Below are 23,926 nucleotides of genomic sequence, written 5' to 3' on the forward strand. Positions count from 1 at the left end.
GTAACTTCCTGTTTTGCTCTGGCAGCTGAAGTAAAGAGAAGAGGCAGGTGCCGAAAGTGGCAGGGCAGCATATGGGAATCGCTAATGCTGCGAGGCTTGGAAAGTCACTGTGACCAGGTAAAACGCTGGGGGGGGGGGGGGGGGGGGGGGGAGGCGGCATGCAAGCTCCGCCTCAGGCAGCATCTTGCCTTGGGCCGGCCCTGCATATACACACGTATCTGCTAGTATTCTGGTTCTTGGCACTTAAATATTGGTCACCTACTTATAGAATTGCGCCTGTTGTATTAACAATGCCTCTATATGGCAAGTCGGACCCTTAAAGGTAGTCTTGTGGTGCTACCACTAGAGCTTGTGGGTGCCATTTTGAAATCCACAATCAGCAAGGACATGAGCAACTGAGGATCACTCCTGTCCTGTGATTCCCTGCTTCACAAATGAATACAGAAAAATAGGCCTGGAGTTGGAGCTTACTCCTGACTCTTCCCTGTTTTTTTTTTTTGGGGGGGGGGGGGGAGGGGACAGATGTTTAACTGGTTGGAAGTTATCCGGGGGGGGGGGGGGGGGGTCTTTGTTGAATGAAGGAAGAAGAGGAGGAGGAACCCTGGACCTCACACTTTTTGAAGGCACTGGCCCCTTTAGGAGAGGCTCCCCCGGGAATATCCGGGGAGCAATATAACACAGTTTGCAAGGTTGACCACAAATAGTATTATTTATTTACTGAGTTATTGCAGGTTAGTGACACCCACAGTAAACTAAACTGCACTAAAATATAACATTTTAACACTGCTTAGTAACTGCCACCTAATTACCTGTTGTAAGTTAAGAATCACATCTAAGCCTGGGGCTTTCCCATTCGACAAACCCTTAATGGCTACTAAAATTTCCTCAAGCTCAATAGGGGTTGACAGAATTTCCTGCTCTGCCCTAGTTAACACAGTGATATTTACCCTCTCCAAGAATGACTGAATAGCTTCCAGTGAGGGGAGGCTTTCCGGTTTGTACAGATGTTTATAAAAATGTAAAAAACCTCTTTGGATATCAGCTGGCTGGTCGCAGACCTGCCCTGTTTCGTCCCTTACTGTACCAATAGCATTTCGGTAGGATAGTTATTTTAGTTTATATGCCAGAAGCTTACTAGCTTTATTATTAAATTCATAGTATTCTTGTTGTGTGCGCTGTAGCTGTTCCTGTAGCGTTACGTTCTAGGGCAGAGAGCTGTATTCTATCCTTGTGTAGTTCTTCCTGTTGAGCAGGGGTGGCCCAATATTGTTTAGCGAGGATATCTAAGTGGTGTATATTCTGCCTAAGATCCCGTTCCTGCTGCCTAACGGATTTATGTAAATGTGCTTGTATCGAAATCAATTTTCCCCTCACCACAACCTTCAGGCTCTCCCAGAGAGTCTCTGGCGTAATTTCAAATGTATTATTATACTGAATAAATTCCCTGATTTGTCCTTCTATTTGCTTTACATACTTAGGATCATCCAGAAGAGCATCCGGGAACCTCCAGCTACCCGAGTCAGGGGGTATCCCTTGTCCTCTAAACTCAATAGTAATTGGAGCATGGTCCGACCACATTCGTGTGTGAATAGTGGTAGATTGCGTACTTAGGGAGACACCTGCGCTGCCCAGCCATATGTCTATCCGGGAGTGTGAGTCATGCGGGGCCGAATAACAAGTATACTCTCGTTCTTGACCATGCATCACCCTCCAGATATCAATCAATCCCCAGTGATTAATAAATCTCAGTAATTTGTCTCTCTCTGTTTGTTTTAGCATACATGGCTATACTAGTAGAGTTACAACAGAATTTGAAATTTACATTCCATTATCACCATCAAGAATTGGAATTTTTGGATGTTTGGGTGTTTAAAACATTGGACTGTATAAAAACTACATTATTTCAAAAACCCTCTTCATGCAATACTTTGCTACACTTTTCCAGCTCTCACCCATACCACTTGAAAGGTAGTTTACCAATCAGTCAATTTTTAAGAATCAGGAGAATTTGTTCAGAGATAAGTATGTTTGAAGATCAAGCATTGAAAATGATACATAAATTCTTGGAGAGAGGTTATCCAAAATCGGTAGTCAAGAAAGCGTACTTGAGAGCAAAATTTGCAAATCGAGATCTGTTATTACAATATCAATCTCAAGACCAGGAAGATAAATTGACTGCTGTACTTCCATACTCACCTCTTAGTTCTAAAATTATGTCAAGTATTCATCGACATTGGCACACTTTACAGATTTATGAATGCTTTGAACAGCACCCTATTGGAGCCTATAGGCGTAGTAAAACATTGGGTGAATTATTATCATATAAAAGATTTGATAGCGAGATTTTGGCTTCTGCTACTTTGGGACATTTTAAATGTGGTTCGTGCCAATGGTGTGAATCCACAATTGAAGGTCCAGTTTGGAGATATTCAGATACAGCACGACCCATTTATGCTAAGTCAAACACCAACTGTCTCTCTAAAAATGTAGTATATGTGATCATTTGCCCCTGTTATAAAATGTATGTAGGAAGATCTAGCAGACCTATTAAAATACGTTTGAATGAACATAAATCACGGATAAAAAAATCTAATATTATCTGCACCTATGGTTCAACATTGGTCTGATTGTGGTCATCTGTTAACAGACTTTAGATGGAGGGTTATTGATCAAGTGGATGTGGGATGGGAGGGTGGTAATATTCCTCATTTACTAAATTTGAAAGAACAAAGATGGATATTTCAGTTGAATACATTACTTCCGGGTGGTTTAAATGCAGAAATAGATTGGTGGTCTTTGTTGTAGTTTCATTGGCTGTTGGGTCTTTCTGAGTATCCAATCAGTATAGCACTTTCATGATCAGCTGTGGTTCATTTAAATTAGTAAGGTCGCTTGAAAACGCCGCGGCCATCTTTTGTATGCAGGAGCGATCATAGGATGGAAAGGTATGTTAAGAGAAAGTTGATATAAGACGTTCTATAAGTAAATTTTCGATACTGGAGATTGTTATATTTTAAATCTTTGGCTGATTTTGGTTGTTTTATATTCTAGTGAGCCTCTTCCTTGAAAAAGCTTTACGCGAAACTTGGCCATGTCGGCAGGGGTTCCCTGATACCTTTGATATCTCTGATATCTTTAAGCTGCTATTATCCAAGATAAGTGTCTTTAAAAACACTAGTTTTTTCATGAGATATATGTGGATTGCAAAAGAAGAAATATAAGAAATATAAGAATGTAAGAATGTAATGAATAGTTGTTGAAAAATGAGAGGAGCCAATGAGGATTTGCACCACACCATTTCGCTTATTGCGATAGAACAAATGTTTTTCTTTCTTCCCTCTTCTTTCTGGGGATGGGATGAGAACATGTTGCACGGGGGGTGGATATTTACGTGACAGCCCCAGATGGGGTCATTATGGGTTCTATGGGTGGGGTTATTGGGGGGAGGATGTGGGGTTGAGGTGGGGGGTGAGGGGGAAATTGGAATGAAGAAGCTATATGTGTCACAGTAGGTCTTTATAGATGGTTACTGTTGCTCCTAGTGGATAATAAATGGCATCTCTTGGACTTAATGATGGAGAGGGCTTCTTGAGATATGCAGAGGGGTTCGCTCTGGGGCTGCTTGGGCCAGAAAAGAAATAACAATGAGAGGACCTTACTTGGGACTTCTGATTCCCAACCAAGGAGTGGGGCTGTAGGCTGGGGCGGTCCACCTTTCTCTATGGTATTTGGAAAGTATAGATATTTATCTAATTACACCTGGGCCGTACCATAAAAGTAGTGTCATGGAATGTGGGGGGAATTAATTCTCCTATAATGCATACTAAAATATTGCAACAGTTACAACGTCAAAAGGCTGATCTTGTGTTACTTCAAGAAACACATCTCACTGCAGCAGAGCATGCCAAATTGAAAAGATGGTAGGTAGGTGACTGCATAGCTGCCCCAGCGAGGGGGAAAAAGGGGGCATAGCTCTTCTGATTCATATAGGAGTGGTGGATAATGTAGAATTAATGAAAATAGATCCAGAGGGGTGCTTTTTGATTACTAAAGTAACTATTGCGCGACTAGTGTTTATGCACCCAACCATTATGACCGGGGGTTTTATAAAAAAATTGGCCAACCGATTACTAAGGTCCAGTGACTATCCTCTTATAGTGGGGGGAGATTTCAATTCAGTGTGAGACCCGGATCTTGATAAGTCAGCTAAGTCTAGAGGAGAGGCTCTCAATCTGGCCAGAAGTCTTCCTAATTTTTGTGAGCAGCTCCATCCTACTGAGAGAGATTATACATGTTTTTCCAGAGCTCACTCAACCCAATCACGTATCGATTATTTACTTATGTCCACTGTTTTCTGGGGTCACGGCTGCAAATATTGGCCCTTATGCAATTTCAGATCATGCACTGGTCAGGGCAGATTGGAGTCCTACAGGAATGGGGGGGGGGGGCAGAGATCCCATTGGGTATTCCCTCTCATGTTGCATCGTGATGCACAGTTTCAGGAGGGTCTGTTGCAATAGTGGAGGGAATACAAGGAATATAGGACAACACACAATCTTCATCCATTCCGACCCTCCACTTATAGCTCATACGATCACTATACAACTTTGTATTTGTTATCCACCGACTGGGCAAACGCCTCTGACGGTACTATGTAAGCCACATTGAGCCTGCAAATAGGTGGGGAAATGTGGGGTACAAATGCAACAAATAAATAAATAAACATAAGAAAAAGCATGAGCTATTCCAGTCACATTCATAAAGCCAGGGACAGAAACATCTTCATATTAGAAAAACAACTTCGTAGGGCTTGAATGTTATTTGGCAGGACACACTCAGTGCTACATAGACAGGAGGTATTAGAATATCAGGTGGTGCTGAATGAACTAATCCACTTAACAGCAAAAAAACTGATGATATATTATAAGTACCAACTGTATAAATATGGGAACAAAGGGGGTAAGTTATTAGCCAGGTTGATAGTTCGTAAGGAGGGCCTGAAATGAATCTTGCTACTCAAGACAGAGGGGGGTGGGAAGGCTACCAAAGATGAGGCAATTTGTATTTATGGAATACTACAGAAAGCTCTATGTGGAGTCAGCAGATATAGGCCTCAGTGGCCACAAGTGTTTGGTGAATCTTTCTCTACCTAAGCTAGACTGAGCAGCTTTAGCTTTGCTGAATGCTCCAATTCAACCAGAGGAAGTTTATTGGACAATCAGAGTTCACTGTTAAAGACACCAGGGGAGGATGGTGTGCGCATGGAATTTTATAAGCTTCAGGGGGAAGACATAGGGATCTCCCTGGCCAAAGTTTTCAATTTAATGATTGAGGCAGAGGCTATCCCGCCTGTCTTGAATACCGCCTAAGTAGTAGTGTTCCGAAACCTGGTAGAGACCCATCCATTCCTGACTCGTATAGGCCGATCTCACTCTTCAGTATAGAGGTAAAGATGATGGCCAAAATACTGGCGAACCGATTAGCCAGGATCTTCCCAGCTCTGATTCACAAATCCCAGGTGGGGTTTGTACAAGGGATAACTGTTGCAAAAAATCTCTGTAGGATCCTGGTGTCACTGGGAGGGAGTTCCCTCCCATTTGATCAGTTTCGATGCGGAGAAAGGCTTCGATAGAGTTTGTTGGGAAATTCTATACGATACTCTAGATCAATATGGCTTCCACGGGAGCTTTGTCTCAGCAATTAGAGCTTTATATTCATCTCCTTGTGCTAAAATTGTGGTCAATGATATGGATTCAGAGGTCATAGCGATTCACCGGGGTATGAGATATGGTTGTCCCTTATCGCCCCTACTTTTTATTTTGACCCTGGATCCTTTGATACAAGATATTTGTGCAACCCTGTTCGGGTGGGCCAGCATCATTTTAAAATAGCTGCGTTTGTGGACGATATCTTATTTCATCTTACCAACCCCAAGCCCTCACTGGAAGCTTTATTAGAGATTTTTGTGGAGTATGGAGATTATGCGGGCTTTCAGATGAATTTTGCCAAGTCGGAGGCTTTGCCGTCCTCTACACCTGTCCATCAGTTGTGGGGCTCCGATTTTCCTCTACGCTGGCTCCTCTTTTAAATATCTTGCGATATATCTGGTCATGGATGTTTCCTCTCTATACCAGTTAAACGTTACAAGATTAACAGTGGCGACCAAAGGCTGTTTGGAGGAGTGACAGGATTTGCCCATTGCTCTCCTGGAGAGCATTAATTTAATCAAAATTGTCATTTTGCCACGGTGGCTTTATCTTCTTCAAACCCTACCATTAAGTTTGCTGAAAAGGTACGTGTGTAAATGTAATCAGATTTTATCTAAATTTTGCTGGGCAAACAAAAAGCAGAAAGTACAATTTCACTGGCTTGTAGGGAGTTGGAGTCAGAGATGGTAGGGGCTCCCTGATTTGGTATAACAGAGCCTGCTTATCACGTTATCTTCAGGACTGGATGTTTAATAAATTCCGCTTTATACCACTAGATTTAGAATGGGCTCACTATGCCCCCAACAATTTATTTTCCTTATCACATTTAGCTAAAACTCAGCTCCCAAAGTGGTTGAGGAATAGCTTACTGGTAAGTCGCTCTGGGACATTTGGAAGTCACTTTTTAAAGGTTTGGGAGGGAACTCATTGGTCACAGATTTATTACCTTTATGGGGCAACAGCCTTTCAACCAGGCATGGATAATTGTGCATTTAAGGCATGGGAGCAGGATGGCTGACATTGCTAGAGCATTTTATAGATGAGGGACATCTTCTTCCCTCTGTGGAATTAAAACAGAAGTTGCTGGATGGTTGGGGGCACTGATATGCTTATTGTCAGCTACAGCATTAAGTGGCTTCTCTGGATGTGTCATATCTTAAGCTACATACAGGACAACGGGTCAGGGAGTTCTTCAACAGCATCTCAGAAAGAACAATATCAGTCTCAGGGGCCCATAAAGCCCTTCTTTGTTTTGAAAAAAACAAAATCTTCAGGGGGGATATGGACCCACAGGGAAAAAAAAGCTAGGGGCAGCTTTAGAAGGGTGGGACCTGCTACTTAACATTCGGGGAATCCCCTCTCTTACGTGTGCCTGGCTGAAGGAATGCTATTTTAGAACAATAATTAGGGCCTATGGCAAACAAACGCAACAGTATAAAGTTGGCAGAATTTCAGCCCCCGTATGTCAGAAATGCTACAGAGACCGAAACATCCGTAGTAACGCGCAGAGATTCTGGTCACAATTGATACACTATATAGTACACATGTTAGGTATCTCAAGGGTGGGATCGGTGCAGCAATTATTATTAGATAAGCCAGGTGCCTTTGGTCGCAACGGGAAATCTACAGTATTGTTGTAGCAGAAAATTGACTAGTGGCAAGGAATGGAGGAGTGGCCTAGTGGTTAGCGTGGTGGACTTTGGTCCCCTAAGCAGAAGAAGTTGTATTTGAAGGTCTAGGAACCATATTTATATACCTTGCATCCTACAGGATATAGCCTGATATTGAATACCCTGTAAGCTTGATATTTTGTATGGGTGGTGTAGAGGGTTAGGGGGGGGATAACTCTTATAGAGAGGCGATGTACTGGTACTAGGGATCATCAGGTTTCAGACACAGGGGGTAGATGGTTAATCTTCTTCTATTTAGCGATCACAACTTCATCACTAATGTCTCTGGGGAAGGACTAAGGAACAAAGTTCCTACCTTATTCAATGGGAGGGGAGGGAGGGGGTGGAGGTCTACTGTGGGGGCAGAAAAAAAGGGAATTATATGTTGGGTGACATGATTACTGTACTTTGTATAGTTACATTTGTTCTTTGTGTATAGTCACTGATAAAAATTGTTTAAACTAAATTACAGCAAAGATGACCAACAAAAGCAAAAAAACAAAAAACATAAAAATAATATATATATATATATACAGTGGGGGAAATAAGTATTTGATCCCTTGCTGATTTTGTAAGTTTGCCCACTGACAAAGACATGAGCAGCCCATAATTGAAGGGTAGGTTATTGGTAACAGTGAGAGATAGCACATCACAAATTAAATCCGGAAAATCACATTGTGGAAAGTATATGAATTTATTTGCATTCTGCAGAGGGAAATAAGTATTTAATCCCTCTGGCAAACAAGACCTAATACTTGGTGGCAAAACCCTTGTTGGCAAGCACAGCGGTCAGACGTCTTCTGTAGTTGATGATGAGGTTTGCACACATGTCAGGAGGAATTTTGGTCCACTCCTCTTTGCAGATCATCTCTAAATCATTAAGAGTTCTGGGCTGTCGCTTGGCAACTTGCAGCTTCAGCTCCCTCCATAAGTTTTCAATGGGATTAAGGTCTGGTGACTGGCTAGGCCACTCCATGACCCTAATGTGCTTCTTCCTGAGCCACTCCTTTGTTGCCTTGGCTGTATGTTTTGGGTCATTGTCGTGCTGGAAGACCCAGCCACGACCCATTTTTAAGGCCCTGGCGGAGGGAAGGAGGTTGTCACTCAGAATTGTACGGTACATGGCCCCATCCATTCTCCCATTGATGCGGTGAAGTAGTCCTGTGCCCTTAGCAGAGAAACACCCCCAAAACATAACATTTCCACCTCCATGCTTGACAGTGGGGACGGTGTTCTTTGGGTCATAGGCAGCATTTCTCTTCCTCCAAACACGGCGAGTTGAGTTCATGCCAAAGAGCTCAATTTTTGTCTCATCTGACCACAGCACCTTCTCCCAATCACTCTCGGCATCATCCAGGTGTTCACTGGCAAACTTCAGATGGGCCGTCACATGTGCCTTCCGGAGCAGGGGGACCTTGCGGGCACTGCAGGATTGCAATCCGTTATGTCGTAATGTGTTACCAATGGTTTTCGTGGTGACAGTGGTCCCAGCTGCCTTGAGATCATTGACAAGTTCCCCCCTTGTAGTTGTAGGCTGATTTCTAACCTTCCTCATGATCAAGGATACCCCACGAGGTGAGATTTTGCGTGGAGCCCCAGATCTTTGTCGATTGACAGTCATTTTGTACTTCTTCCATTTTCTTACTATGGCACCAACAGTTGTCTCCTTCTCGCCCAGCGTCTTACTGATGGTTTTGTAGCCCATTCCAGCCTTGTGCAGGTGTATGATCTTGTCCCTGACATCCTTAGACAGCTCCTTGCTCTTGGCCATTTTGTAGAGGTTAGAGTCTGACTGATTCACTGAGTCTGTGGACAGGTGTCTTTCATACAGGTGACCATTGCCGACAGCTGTCTGTCATGCAGGTAACGAGTTGATTTGGAGCATCTACCTGGTCTGTAGGGGCCAGATCTCTTACTGGTTGGTGGGGGATCAAATACTTATTTCCCTCTGCAGAATGCAAATAAATTCATATACTTTCCACAATGTGATTTTCCGGATTTAATTTGTGATGTGCTATCTCTCACTGTTACCAATAACCTACCCTTCAATTATGGGCTGCTCATGTCTTTGTCAGTGGGCAAACTTACAAAATCAGCAAGGGATCAAATACTTATTTCCCCCACTGTATATATATAAAATGTCAAAATTTAAAATTAATCATAAAATATGTATTTAAAAGATGAATCAACTTTATTAGCCAAACTGTAGCAGAGAGAAAGCTACAGTTTGTCTAATAAAGTTGAGTCTTCATTTTTACATCCAAAGTGTTGTCTTTTTTATGTAATTTTTTGATTTTGATGGATTCATCTTTTAAATACATATTTTATGATTAATTTAAAATTTTGACGTTTTTTATATATATATTTTTTTATTTTTATATTTTTTGTGTTTTGCTTTTGTTGGTCCTCTTTGTTGTTTTGTTTCTTGTTGATTTCCTTGTGAAGACTGGTTTCTTCTGTTTTTTTGTACTTAAACTAAATTACCGCATAGGTCATGCACATAAAAATAATGTAAGGTGCAAAGAAGCCAAGAACTTTCAAGTACTCCGCTCTTGGGTGGAGTTTGGACTTCAAGTACTTTTAGGCCCGCTCAAGCAGGGATTTCTACTGGTTTACCCCTAATATTTCATAAAGACATGTGGAGGGCATTTTCAATATGACATCCAAGTCCAACTTTGGACGTCTTGCTAAAAACGTCCAAAATTCAAGTGGGGAATATAGCCATTTTCAAAACATAAAAATGACTTGAAATTGGCTATTTGCTAGATGTTTTTGTGCTCTGTGCATTTATATTTTTGGTCCATTTTCGAAAAAAAAAACGTCCAAGTGAAAAACGTACAAAATCAAGCCATTGGAATGGAGGAGAAGCCAGCATTCTTAGTAGACTGGCCACAAAGACATCACAGGAGAGCAATAGGCCACCCTTAGGGGCACTGCAGTGGACTTCAAATAAATGCTCCCAGGTACACATCTCACCGTTGCTCCTTTATCTTGTCTGCTGAGCCCCCCCAACACCCACCCAAAACCTCCAACTGTATACCACTACAATAGCCTTTATGGGTAAAGGGGGCACCTATATGTGGGTAAGGTGGGTTTCTGGTGAGTTTTTGAGGTCTCACAGTTTCCACCACAAGTGTAACAGGTAGGGGGAGGTACAGGCCTAGGTCCACCTGCCTATAGTGCACTGCACCCACCACTAGACTACTCCAGAGACCTGCATGCTGCTCTAATGGACCGGAGTATAACATCTGAGGCTGGTAATGTTTTCATTCACATTTTTTGGGGGTGCGAGGGGGTTAGTGACCAATGGAAGAGTAAGGGGATGTCATCCCTGATTCCCTCCAGTGGTTATCTGGTCATTTAGGGTACTTTTTTGAGGCTTAAAACAGGTCTAGACCAAACTTATAGCTTATAGCCCTGGATGTTTTAATTTTGTTCCATTATGAAAGAAAAATGTCCAAGTGTTAGGAATGCCCAGATCCCACCTTTAACACGCCCCTGACAGACCCCCTTGTGATTTGAATGCTCTTCTGATGGAACGTCTAAAAATTGATTTTGAAAATACCAATTTGTGAGAAAAATGTCCAAATGCAGATTTATGCCACTTTTTGGACGCTTTTCTCTTTTGAAAATGAGCCCATTATAAAATAGGCTAAAATAGATGCCTGCTTACACTCCAAACTTAGGCACACTGGTATAATATTACCCTCTGCATGATCACACATTTCAAAACAAACATAAAAGAAGTGAACAGGGAAATGGGTTTTCCCACCCACTGTCAATCATCCTGCTCTCTCTGCTAGCACATCGCCCACCACTGTGGTGAAACCTGCAATTTACCTACGCATTAGAGCAGTGGCACATTTTGCATTAATCTGTTCATTCTGCCTGGGCTTGATGAAGGGAGTGCTAGTCAGAATGCTAGTCAGTCAATGCTAGTCAGAAATGTAGAGGTTGTCATTTATAAATCATTTTTCATAATAAATGAAAACCCATGTACATTCAATATAACACACATACCAAATACAAAAATATATATGCCAATAAATAAGTGGTGGTCAATGCAGAACAAATCCACACACAGTTTATTCATAGGCATTAACAGACTACTAAGTAATTGAAAAAGTAAACAATGACAGTATACGCCTGTCTGAACAGTCAGGTTTTGAGAGTGTGCATCTACTGAAAGTAATGAAATTCCCAGGCTAACCTCTGCGGGCCAAAACTTCTGCGCCTGTCCATCAGTTGTGGGGCTCCGATTTTCCTCTACGCTGGCTCCTCTTTTAAATATCTTGGGATATATCTGGCCATGGATGTTTCCTCTCTATACCAGTTAAATGTTACAAGATTAACAGTGGCGACCAAAGGCTGTTTGGAGGAGTGACAGGATTTGCCCATTGCTCTCCTGGAGAGCATTAATTTAATCAAAATTGTCATTTTGCCACGGTGGCTTTATCTTCTTCAAACCCTACCATTAAGTTTGCTGAAAAGGTACGTGTGTAAATGTAATCAGATTTTATCTAAATTTTGCTGGGCAAACAAAAAGCAGAAAGTACAATTTCACTGGCTTGTAGGGAGTTGGAGTCAGAGATGGTTGGGGCTCCCTGATTTGGTATAACAGAGCCTGCTTATCACGTTATCTTCAGGACTGGATGTTTAATAAATTCCGCTTTATACCACTAGATTTAGAATGGGCTCACTATGCCCCCAACAATTTATTTTCCTTATCACATTTAGCTAAAACTCAGCTCCCAAAGTGGTTGAGGAATAGCTTACTGGTAAGTCGCTCTGGGACATTTGGAAGTCACTTTTTAAAGGTTTGGGAGGGAACTCATTGGTCATAGATTTATTACCTTTATGGGGCAACAGCCTTTCAACCAGGCATGGATAATTGTGCATTTAAGGCTTGGGAGCAGGATGGCTGACATTGCTAGAGCATTTTATAGATGAGGGACATCTTCTTCCCTCTGTGGAATTAAAACAGAAGTTGCTGGATGGTTGGGGGCACTGATATGCTTATTGTCAGCTACAGCATTAAGTGGCTTCTCTGGATGTGTCATATCTTAAGCTACATACAGGACAACGGGTCAGGCTAACCTCTGCGGGCAAAAACTTCTGCAGCACAGAGCTACTTACTTTAGTCACCAAAGGCCTAGCAGCAGAGGTCAGTGCTTTACCAGCCATGAGAATTTCAAAATCCATAAAGAAAGAGAGAGATGAAATACCTAATCTTTCATGTTTGGTTACTTCTTCGTCCACCTCTCCAGGTTCGGCTTCAGCTGAATGACAATATAAGAACATCAGTTTAATATCACTCTGGTGCAAAACTAAAGCTCTTCCTCCTTTGCTGACAGCTCTTCAGAACACTAATGACAAATAGAAGTTCTTCCCAAGCAACATTAGCTCGACATCTCACTCTCCTCACTGCTCAAACCAAACTAAAGAATTGCAAATAACAGCTGTGGCAGTTCTGCTACCTGAACCAGAACATTGCTTGCAAAAGGAACAAGAACCCACATATTCAACAAATCCAAGGAACACTAACTGTAAGTTGCTCACTATAGGCTTCAGCAGTGGCAATTCACTGTTGTGGGCTTACTGTCTTCAAAGTCATATTCTAACATTACTTGTAATCTCTGTGGGAGTTTGGTGATACTTTCCACTATACTTAGATACACTGGGGTAGACATTCAGAACAATTTAACTTGGCAGGAGAGGCTCTTGCCTGGTTATAATGTGATCAGCAGGCCAGCCCCAGGTTTTCAGTGGCACTTAATCGCATAATGTCACTGAAAATCCAGTGTGACCGCCATGGCACTATCTGGTTAGTACTGGAGTAGTCCAAGGGTGGAGTAAGGGGAGCGCTGGGATATACCTGGTTAGTGGAGATATACAGGCTGTCCAGCACTTACCCTGGTACCAGTAGGAATATCACCTGCACCCAGATAAGGACCTGGATATTAAATGTCGGCCACTGATTGGGTCAAATCCAAGCCAGAGACTGTCAGTGATTTAACAAGACTGACTTTTGCTGGCTGAAGTCAGGGGCATTATTTTTTAATCAAATGTACTTTCCCTTGTTCCCCCTTACTGCAGTATGGTCATTGAGTTATCATCCCAATGCAATGCCCTTGGCAGATTGACTTGTAAAAGTCAAACAGTCCAACTGGAAGACACATAGGCAGCTCACTGGGCTTGCAATACGCATAGGCAGGAATCAGGTCTATATATACTATATACCAGAAAACAAGTTCAAGGAAATTTGAGGAAATCGTTAGTAAAAAGAAGCCAGCTCAAAAGTGGAACAGGTAAATGGGTTAGATAAGTGGGCCCAGCACTACAGAAGAATAATCAAACAAACCACACATCAGAAATAACTAAAACAAGCTGCCTTTGCATACAGAGCACAACCACGTTTTTGCTAGACTATGCTAAAGCTGCAAGCCCAGATTTAATCAGCAATGGCTAACTAACAAAATATTCTCTTAGAGGCCAGTCTGGTGACTGTGTAGTTGCAGTGCATACCTGAATTGCTAATGGCTCAAAACAAAAAACTACAATGGTGAGGGGTTGCTGAAGGACAATGCACACTGCCATACAGTCTACCTATGCTGTCAAGCATGGCATTCAGGTCCTTACTTTTGTATAATCATCTTGTACATAACTTAAAAGTGAAACAAGAAGGGTGGAAGCAAACAGTTCAGAATCACTGGGCCTGCGCTGGAGCTATCAGGGCATGAGTTGCTCCATGGAGTACCACAGGGTTCAATCCTTTCTCCACGATTCTTCAATCTCTACTTGAGTCCACTTGCTGCTCTTATTCAGTGTTTTGGAATTTCTGCTTATTTTTATGCTGATGGCATTCTTCTGCTTTGTCCCACAACCCCATCTGCCCCTCTCGCACTACACTGCAGGCTTGCTTTGCCTTGCCTCTGTAGCAAACTGGCTTAAAGAACATCAGTTAGTACTGAACCATGATAAAACAGTTGGTTCTCTGGCACACCTCTCTCCTTTCCGTCACCTATCACCCTGTTGGTACCTCACCGGTACCTCAAGCTCACCGGTATCTAGTTTTTGATATTTAGGCATCATACTTGATTCCTCTCTCTCATTCTTACCTCAAATTTCACATCTGACTAAAGTGAGCGTTTTAGTTTTTCGACAATTATGAGCAATTTGCCACCTCTTTGACACTCAACATTTTCATGCACTTGTCCTTTGCTTCTTCACTTCCCGCATGGACTACTGTAATATAGTTTATGCTGGTTTACCCCATACTACACTGAGGAAACTCCAAACACTCCAAAATACAGCCATTAGATTATTGTGCCATGCCCATCATTTCGATCCCACTACATCCTTACTGAAACAATATCCCTGGCTCACAAATGAACAGCATTGATGGGATTGGAATCAGCCAGACGAACACCCTGGAGAATTAAAAGGGGGGAACGGGCCCGATGATCAACTCAGTGGCACGTCCACTATCAAATGGAAGGCCACGCTTCAATTTGCAACTTTTTCTTTTTTGGATTTGGATTTTTGCTCACACCGTTTTCAGTAGTAGCTCAAGGTGAGTTACATTCATGTACACTGGGTATTTCTCTGTCCCTGGAGGGCTCACAATCTAATTTTGTACCCGAGGCAATGGTTGGATTGAGCGGGAATGCTACAGAAGCAGTAGAGACCTCGGTTGGGAGTAGCAGGCAAAAGTGTTAAGTTATTGTTTAGGATGACAGCTGCTGTTTGGATTTACAACCTATAATACAGGGTTCTGAAGGAAGCGCCAATGCATGGATCACAGCTTCATAATCATAGCTACAGTGGGAAGGTGGGTCTACTAAAACAGGGAAAGAAGTCCTTGGGTAGCTGTGAATGAAGGCTCATGGCAACAGATTCCAGCCCTAGTTCCAACTGAGCTGAAACAAACAAATCAGGATAATGACTACCAGGCCAAATAAAGAGGGTAGAGGTACAGCTAAGTTAGTTAAAAGACATTGCTCAATTTTATATTAGCATATTATATTTTACCTACCAGGAGCCTCTGGTTCATAGAATCTCTCTTCCTTCTCAGCTTCAGCCTCATATGAAACTGTAAATTAAGGACAGAACACATCCCTTTAACTAACATTTTTAGGTAAAGGAACTAAAATATATAGATGTTATTAAAACATCCATACTGAAGACCGAACGCTAGTAATACAATCCCACCTAGGAAGGAACTGACATATGCACTGTGCAGATGGTTCTACATCTGTAGGTGATCTGTGAGCTCTCTCTGAGAAAATCCAGATAAAGGAAAAGAGTGTTTTAGGTTTATGCTTATTAGATTCTTGATATGCTATCAAAGTGGTTTATATATTGCATCCAGGTACTTTCTCTGTCCCTGGCAAGCCGAAGGGTGCCTACAGACTGCCCTCACATTTTTTTTAAGGGTCAAACTCTGCATACAGTTAGGCAACTCTCAAATAGCCATTTCTATCTACCTTTATTTATATGAATTTACCATACCGCCTTTGCTATCTCACAGATCAAAGCGGTTTACAGATTAATAAAAACAAATACAGGAAGGAACAGGAACTACAAATCTAGACAAAAAAAAGAGGACAGCCATGCATACAAAGAATAATGAGAAGGGCCGGAAGAGAGAAGGCAGGTAGGTTCGAAGGTTAGGGAGGGAAACAGGTCAACATACTGACGAACACACCACACTCAGGTTACACCAAGTCAAATGCACAATGAAACAGCCACGTTTTCAAGACTGATTTAAATTTAGGTAATGATACCTCAGCATATATAGTTTGGGGTAAAGAATTCTAATGTGATGGAGCAGCAAAAAAAAAAAAAATGTGTGACTTCTGGTCAATTCTAATGATGCTTGCTTTGGACCAGGAAACACCAGATGGTAGTTGTTTAAGGAGCAAAGTAGAAGGGCTAGACAATATGGGACTGTAAGAAATAAAATAAATAAATAAATAAGTAAGTCTTTGGACGAAGGTTGTCTACCAGGAGTGTGTAAATAGGCAACTGTGCGGCTTTGGTTGAAGGGTGAAACTTTAGATGTTTCTCTGATGTCTCACAACGCAACAATGATTTTGCTACTGAGAGAAAAACATGTGATTTATACTAAATTGAACCCGCTGATTCCAAATACTAACTCCAAATTTGCCTGACACATCTAGATTTTAAGTTATACATGCAAAGCCTATTCACTTATAATATTAATGCTTGGGATGTATTTGTGCTAGTAGTGCAGAACTTCCTTGGGAACAGATGAGCTGAAAACAATGCTGAACTAGTAGACAACATGCTTAAAGCATATGAACAACTTGGCTGTCGAATGTCATTGAAAATGCATTTCTTACATTCCCATCTTGACTTTTTCCCACCCAATTTGGGACACATAAGTGACGAACATGGTGAAAGGTTCCATAAAGACATTTCTACAATGGAGAACAGATATCAAGGCTGCTGGAATCCCAACATGATGGGGGACTACTGCTGGTTTTTGCAATGGGAAAATATGACCAGTCACAAAAGCAAAAGTAGATGCCTGAAGCACTTTTAACAGTACTGGGCCTTGCTGAAGTAAGACTTTTAAACTGGAATATGAGACTTTTTTGAAATTTTGTTATTCCATTCCATTTTCATATACTGTTTACTATGAAAACTTTGATGTAGATCAGGTAATAGCTGGAGTAAAACTCGTTCTGTAAAACATTATTCAATGCTTTCCAAGTGCTTAATTCATTTGGGCAAACTTATGCATAACAAAATTTCCTGACGTGTTACAATAATTCTGACTTCGGAGTATTTCCTTAGATTCCTCCTAAGCCTATATCCTCTTAACGTCATCGTTAAGAGGAAACAGGCTTACAGCACACCATCGTAAGTGGTGAGCTGTAAAATGATAAACGAGCCATCTTTCCCCAGAAGGAAACAATGGAAATGCATATTACATTAAGATAAACACTTGAGGATTTTTCATGGATGAAGATCACATATATGGTATAAAGAAATACTGAGAGGGATAGATGATTAAGAAAACCTGATGTCTGACTCAAACTTGATGTGGTCAAGACACAGAGTATGATACCCCTGTCTTTTACAATTTATGAATTTTTGTTCCTTTTTTTGAACATATGTTTGCTTGCACTGACTTGAGAAGTTTCATTATTTCACTTTTATATGGTTTGATGCATTTAGGATCCTGGCATACAACAGAAAAGAAAAATTCTAGAATTGCAGGTTTAGGTTGTCTGACAGTGCCATGGCATGAAATATATTTTATACAAAACACAGCTAGCTGAAAAACTGAAACATACAAAGAAAGTGTCTGCCCTGTCCTCCAACTTCCTGCAATATACGGAAAGAAACCTGTATGAAAGAACAGCTTAGAATTTAAAGCAATTCATCATCTGTCTCTCCACCACTTTCTCTATAATTTAATAATAAGATTCATTCTAAGTCAATAGCTTAAACCTGACTGTTAATGAAGAATAAAGAATTAGCATTTGAACAAGAAAATGTTTCAGTACCAGGACTGTCATATGGCTCGGGCTCTTCCTCTTCAGCTGCTTCTGTGTGGTGGTGATCATCTTCAGTGTCTAAGACCAGAAAACAAAATGTTGCATGATATCACTGAAGCCTGATTTGGATGCAAGTTCCTTAAACGCATATATAAATACACATATTTACAGAAACATAAAGCCACTAACAGAACTGACAGAAGTACCTTTTCCAAATGACTCATTGTCAAGTGTGGCACAAGCAGCCTTGATACTCTGTCTAGGTGGATCACTATTTCCTATTCATTTGAGAACCTGGGTATAATTTGATGTAGGGATTCTTGGTTTACAGCACCACAAAAGTGTAAAAATAGCACACAGTAAAGATCCACAAGTGCTACAAGTCAGAGGTGCCTTCAGTTCTAACCCTGAGAGAAAACCACCAGTATTCAGAAATATGAGAGCTGCCAAGTTATCTTAACTCTCCAACTTTGAGAACTCAAACTTTTTGAACTCAGATCATGATATATTTCAGTATGAAAAATCAGGCTGTGGACCGTCAGTTAACGAGAACATGGATATGAGAGATGACCATGTAGCCTAACTAATAGAGAATGAAATCACAATTGTGGGGATTCTTTTGTGATTCCTGGGACTACCTGAGTAGAATGACTCATGCAGTTTTCTAGGTGCAAATTCCACATCAGACAATGTAAGCATGGAGTTTACATACATACTCCCTGAGCGTATTTTGCCCAGCATAGTTCCAACACTGCCCCTTTTCTCACACTGGGGAAGAGGAAATTTTTAGAGGCTGTCTCAATCAGTAAGCAGAGAATACCTCTATAAACTACCTTAACAAGAGCTGAAATTCTGGCAGCTTAAATAAGGAAGACAGATTTTTGGTACATGCCCCCAAGTGCTCCATCTACACCCAAACAATCAACAGCCTGTCATCTTGCAATGCCCTAGGATTAGCTATGTACTGCATTAAGATTTAATACTGAAAGCAACCAACTATACCTACATATACTTAACATCATCTTTTAAAATTATTTTTTAGAAAACATCATCAGTTGCTAGCGCAAGTTATATTTCTTTAGTGTTATTGCAAAAACTGGCCACCTACAGTGAACTACACATTTTCTAGCTATGAAGTTTTTGCCTTGTAGAATGTCAAGCAGCTTACTACTACTACTACTATTTAGCATTTCTATAGCGCTACAAGGCATACGCAGCGCTGCACAAACATAGAAGAAAGACAGTCCCTGCTCAAAGAGCTTACAATCTAATAGACAAAAAATAAATAAAGTAAGCAAATCAAATCAATTAATGTGAACGGGAAGGAAGAGAGGAGGGTAGGTGGAGGCGAGTGGTTACAAGTGGTTACGAGTCAAAAGCAATGTTAAAGAGGTGGGCTTTCAGTCTAGATTTAAAGGTGGCCAAGGAAGGGGCAAGACGTAGGGGCTCAGGAAGTTTATTCCAGGCGTAGGGTGCAGCGAAACAGAAGGCGCGAAGTCTGGAGTTGGCAGTAGTGGAGAAGGGAACAGATAAGAAGGATTTATCCATGGAGCGGAGTGCACGGGAAGGGGTGTAGGGAAGGACGATTGTGGAGAGATACTGGGGAGCAGCAGAGTGAGTACATTTATAGGTTAGTAGAAGAAGTTTGAACAGGATGCGAAAACGGATAGGGAGCCAGTGAAGGGTCTTGAGGAGAGGGGTAGTATGAGTAAAGCGACCCTGGCGGAAGATGAGACGGGCAGCAGAGTTTTGAACCGACTGGAGAGGGGAGAGGTGACTAAGTGGGAGGCCAGCAAGAAGCAGATTGCAGTAGTTTAAACGAGAGATGACAAGGGTGTGGATGAGGGTTTTGGTAGAGTGCTCGGAAAGAAAGGGGCGGATTTTACGGATGTTGTAAAGAAAGCTTCTACATTACCTTCCTCATCTTGTTCTGGTGTTTCATATAACTCAGGTTCCTCTGCCTCCTGTTCTGCATGATAGTCATCCAATGTAGGAATTTCTTCATGCCCTTCATTGTCATCCTCCTGTTGCTGATCATTCCATTCCTCATAAACATCTGATTCTTTTTCTACATCCCTATCGTCCTCAGTTTGTTCTTCATCCTCGTCCTGTTCTTCCTCTACTGTTTAAAACAACAGAGTTATCAAGAAAAACCTCAGAATGATAACCCCCTGCCCTCTCCCCACAAGCAGCATCTGCAGAATGTCAACATTAACACATTGCTGGTGCTTCACGTAAAGAAAAACCAAGGCTTCAACAACAACATACCAGCAAGTCTTTTCTTCCTGCCCCCACCCACAATTATTCTTACTTATACCAATTTTGGGGTCCTTTTACTAAGGTGTGCCAAAAAATGGTCTGCGCTGTTGTAGACACATGTATTGGATGCACACAGGTCCATTTTTCAGCGCGCCTACAAAAAAAGGCCTTTTTTGGCCAAAAATGGACGCGAGGTAAAATAAAAATTGGCACGCGTCCATTTTGGGCCTGAGATCTTACCACCACCCACTGACTTAGAGGTAAGGTCTCACGCATTAACCAGGCGGTAATCATCAGCACGCTTACACTGTTGATTACTGCCCAGTTACCGACATGCAGTAGAAAATAAAAAATATTTTCTGCCACTTGTAAAAAATGGAACGACCATCTGGGTCACGCAGTAGCTGGGTCGTAGTTCCAAATTAGTGCGCATTGAACATGCATAGGTGCCTACGCGCCTTAGTAAAAGGACCCCTATGTAAGCTGAACATCTATTATGTAGAAACTTTTATTAAAGCAACACTTACATAAATCAAAACTACAACTTTCAGCCCCTCACTAAACACAAAAAGGCATTAATACTGTGGCCAAATCACAATGAATAATTGTGTCTATTAGTCCAAAAGTCCTTTAGAACATCTTTAAAAACATGTTCTCAGCAGGCATTTAGAGAGTGTAGCCTGGAGCTCAGTTAGCCTGTTAGCACCTCAAACAGTTATGATTTTATATTTAAGTATAAAAAGAAACAACATGTTGTACAAGTGTTGTTTTATAAATCACAAACAATACAGAACGAAGATCAACAAAACCCCTTCCTACCCCCCCCCCCCCCCCCCAACCCACAAATATCCCCTTCACTGTCAGGAAAACTGAACAAGCAAAACAACTCCAGAATGCTACATAGAAAATTCATGCTAACAGAACATTTTGGTCAAACACAGAGAACACAAATGCATAGCTGACCACAAAATGATAAAACATAAATTAAACCAAAATCTGAAGAAGCAATATCTCGCATGTAGTACAACACCAAAGAAATAGAAAGAAGCATTCCCTCCTATATCATGCAAAATATAAAGATGATACATGCCAGGGAAAGTGCAACTAGGGCAACTAATCCCGGCCAGAGAGAGTCCTAAGCTTGCTGGAAGCTGAAAAAGGCACGGCCTGGTAGGGTTTCCCCTCCCTTCCCCCCAAAAAAAAAAAAAAATTCTGCCATGTGCTTCAGTTAGGTCTAACAACAGCTCTGGTAGGATACACATTTCAAATCTAACATATTCAAATCAGAAAATAAAATTATTTTTTCTACCTTTTGTTGTCTGGTCATTTTATTTTTCAAATCATGTTAGTCCCAGGCACTAGATTCTGTTCCCCTCTGTCTTCTCTTAACTCACTCGCCAGGGTCTCCTGCCCATTTGACATTTCTTTCTCCATGCTCACCATCCATCTTCCATCTATATGTCCCTATCTTTCTCCATGTTCAGGATCTCTCTTCTATGTGTCCCCTATACTTCCCTGTCCAGCATTTCCTCTGTGTCCATCTCTCCACATTCATCATTGCCACTGTATGTCCCTATCCGTTCCAAATGTATCCAGCATCACTCCTTTGTGTCCCTTTGCCCCCCCCCCCCCCCCCCCACTCAAGTCCATTATCTTCTTTCTGTGTTCCCATTCTCCCTCAGGTCTAGCGTCTTCCCTCTGTGTCCATATACTCCCTCCTATGTCTGCCATTGCCCCTCGGTGTCCATATACCATCCATATGCAGCATCTCCCCTTTGTGTTTCTGTCCTTATGCTCCCCTCCATGCCCTTCATCTCCTGTTTCTGTATACCTTCCTGTGTCCAGCTTCTCCCCTTTCTTCCTCCAAAACACCAATGTGTTGCCCTCCCTCCACTGTGTGTTCAGTATTTCACTCCCTCTTCCTTTATTCCCTTGGTTCAGCATCTCTTTCCCTTCCCCTCCCTTACCCCCTGCAAGCCCAGCACCTCTCTCCCTTCCCTCCAGCAGCCGCTCAAGGGTCTAGCGCCCCTCTCTCTTGTCCCCAGCCCCCCTATGGGTCCAGTGCCTCTCTCCCTTCTCTCCAACCCCCCCAGCCCCCATGGGTCCAGCGCCTCTCTCCATTTCCTCTAACCCCCAGCCACCCATGGGTCCAGTGCCTCTTTCAGTTTTCTCCAGAACCCCCATAGATCCAGCGCCTCTCTCCCTTCCCTCCAGCCCCCCTTGGGTCCAGCACCTCTATCCCTTCCCTCCAGCCAGCCCTCCCCTTCTCATGGTCCAGCACCTCCCTCCCTTCGCTCCAGCCTCCCCCCATGGATCCAGTGCCTTCCTACCTTTCCTTCCAGCTTCCTCATGGGTCCATGTGCCCTCCTGCCTTCCCTTCCCTCCAGCCTCCCCATGCATCCAGTGCCTTCCTCCCTTTCCTTCCCTCCCGCCCCCCCTGGCAGGTCCAGCAGCCCCCCCTCCTGCATTTCCAGTGCCCCCTCCTCCCCAAGGGTCCAGCAGCACCCCTCACACATTTCCAGCGCCTCCTCTCTCCCCATGGGTCCAGCATCCCCCTTCCTGCTGCATGTCTGGCACGTTTGTCTTCCTCTTCCCTATGGTAGATCTCTTATACAACCAGCCGAAAGCGATCTCCACAGGCCTACTCCAGGGCCTTCCCTCTGCCAGGTCCTGCCTTCTGATGCAACTTCCTGTTTTTGCCCAAGAGCAGGCCTGTGGAGATCACTGTGAGCATAAGGTAGAGATGCTGCAGGGGGCACGAGGAAAGCAGGCATGGAAATGCTGGACCACTGAACAGGTAACCGTTTTTTTTTTTTACAGTAGTAGCAAAGCTTTTTGCCATTCCCATGGGCCGGTAAAAAGTTTTGCTCCTGCACCCGTGGTAAACGCGCCAATTTGTTTCCTTTTACCACAGATTACCGCGGGTCCCCATCCCTGTGTCATTCTGTACTATGCACTAAAGTGCTAAAAATCTTTTAGCATATACTCACTATAAACTGCCAACGTGAATCTAAAATGTTAAGTAACTAATGGGTGATGAACTAAAATTGTTTAGTGCACACAGTAAATGTTTTTCACAATAACACATGCATGCTAATCCACTGTGGAGGTAATTTTATGAGGCATTTACCATACTCAAAGCATGCTTTACACATGTAAAATGGCTATGATAAAATACTGAAGGTGAATACGTGCACAGATATATACTTTACAAAACTGTGACATCCACATATATACTTTATAAAATACACACATTATCTGCTTTAGAATAGTAATGGAGTGACATAGTAAATGACAGCATAGTCCATCCAGTCTGCCCATCATATTCATTATTATTCAAGACTTAACTAGCAATTCAATAGTATTACTAGCTAACATTTTACTCACTAAGTTCCATTGTAAGATGTTTTCCCCTTCCCCCACTGAGATACAAAGCACTCGCACTTATAGCATACGATGTGAATATGGTACAAAACATGCATACTTGATCCTGATCCATCCTTGCCAGTTTCAGGGCTCAGACCATAAAAGTCTGCCTGGTGTTGGCCCTACTGGAGTTGCCATCAAAGTCCACTCAGCCTATTCTGATCTGTTTTGCCATAGGGACAGAGAACACAGAAGTCAGTCTGGCATTGGCCGTGCTTCTCCACTGCTGAGGTTGCTCTCTAAGCATCACTACTGCCCATCATAAATAAACTGAAAGCTGTTTATGTGTTAAGTTTAGTTTTGATTCCACCCCTTTTCTATTTAGGAATTATAT

The 23,926-nt window shown here is 42.2% G+C and overlaps 1 protein-coding gene across 2 annotated transcripts in view; it reads right to left on the reverse strand.

Moving 5' to 3' along the window:
• ASPH (aspartate beta-hydroxylase) overlaps window positions 1-23,926 on the reverse strand; it is a 438,964-nt gene that overhangs the window by 216,010 nt on the left and 199,028 nt on the right. For both annotated transcript variants that reach the window (XM_030214873.1, XM_030214866.1), the window contains exons 7-10: window positions 19,823-20,029; window positions 17,917-17,985; window positions 15,414-15,470; window positions 12,604-12,657 (exon numbers count right to left, since the gene is read on the reverse strand). In XM_030214873.1, coding sequence (XP_030070733.1) covers window positions 12,604-12,657; window positions 15,414-15,470; window positions 17,917-17,985; window positions 19,823-20,029 — 387 coding nt within the window. The remainder of the gene's footprint in view (window positions 1-12,603; window positions 12,658-15,413; window positions 15,471-17,916; window positions 17,986-19,822; window positions 20,030-23,926) is intronic.

The sequence above is a fragment of the Microcaecilia unicolor genome, chromosome 1 (genome assembly GCF_901765095.1).
Source record: "Microcaecilia unicolor chromosome 1, aMicUni1.1, whole genome shotgun sequence".
Lineage (NCBI taxonomy): Eukaryota > Metazoa > Chordata > Amphibia > Gymnophiona > Siphonopidae > Microcaecilia > Microcaecilia unicolor.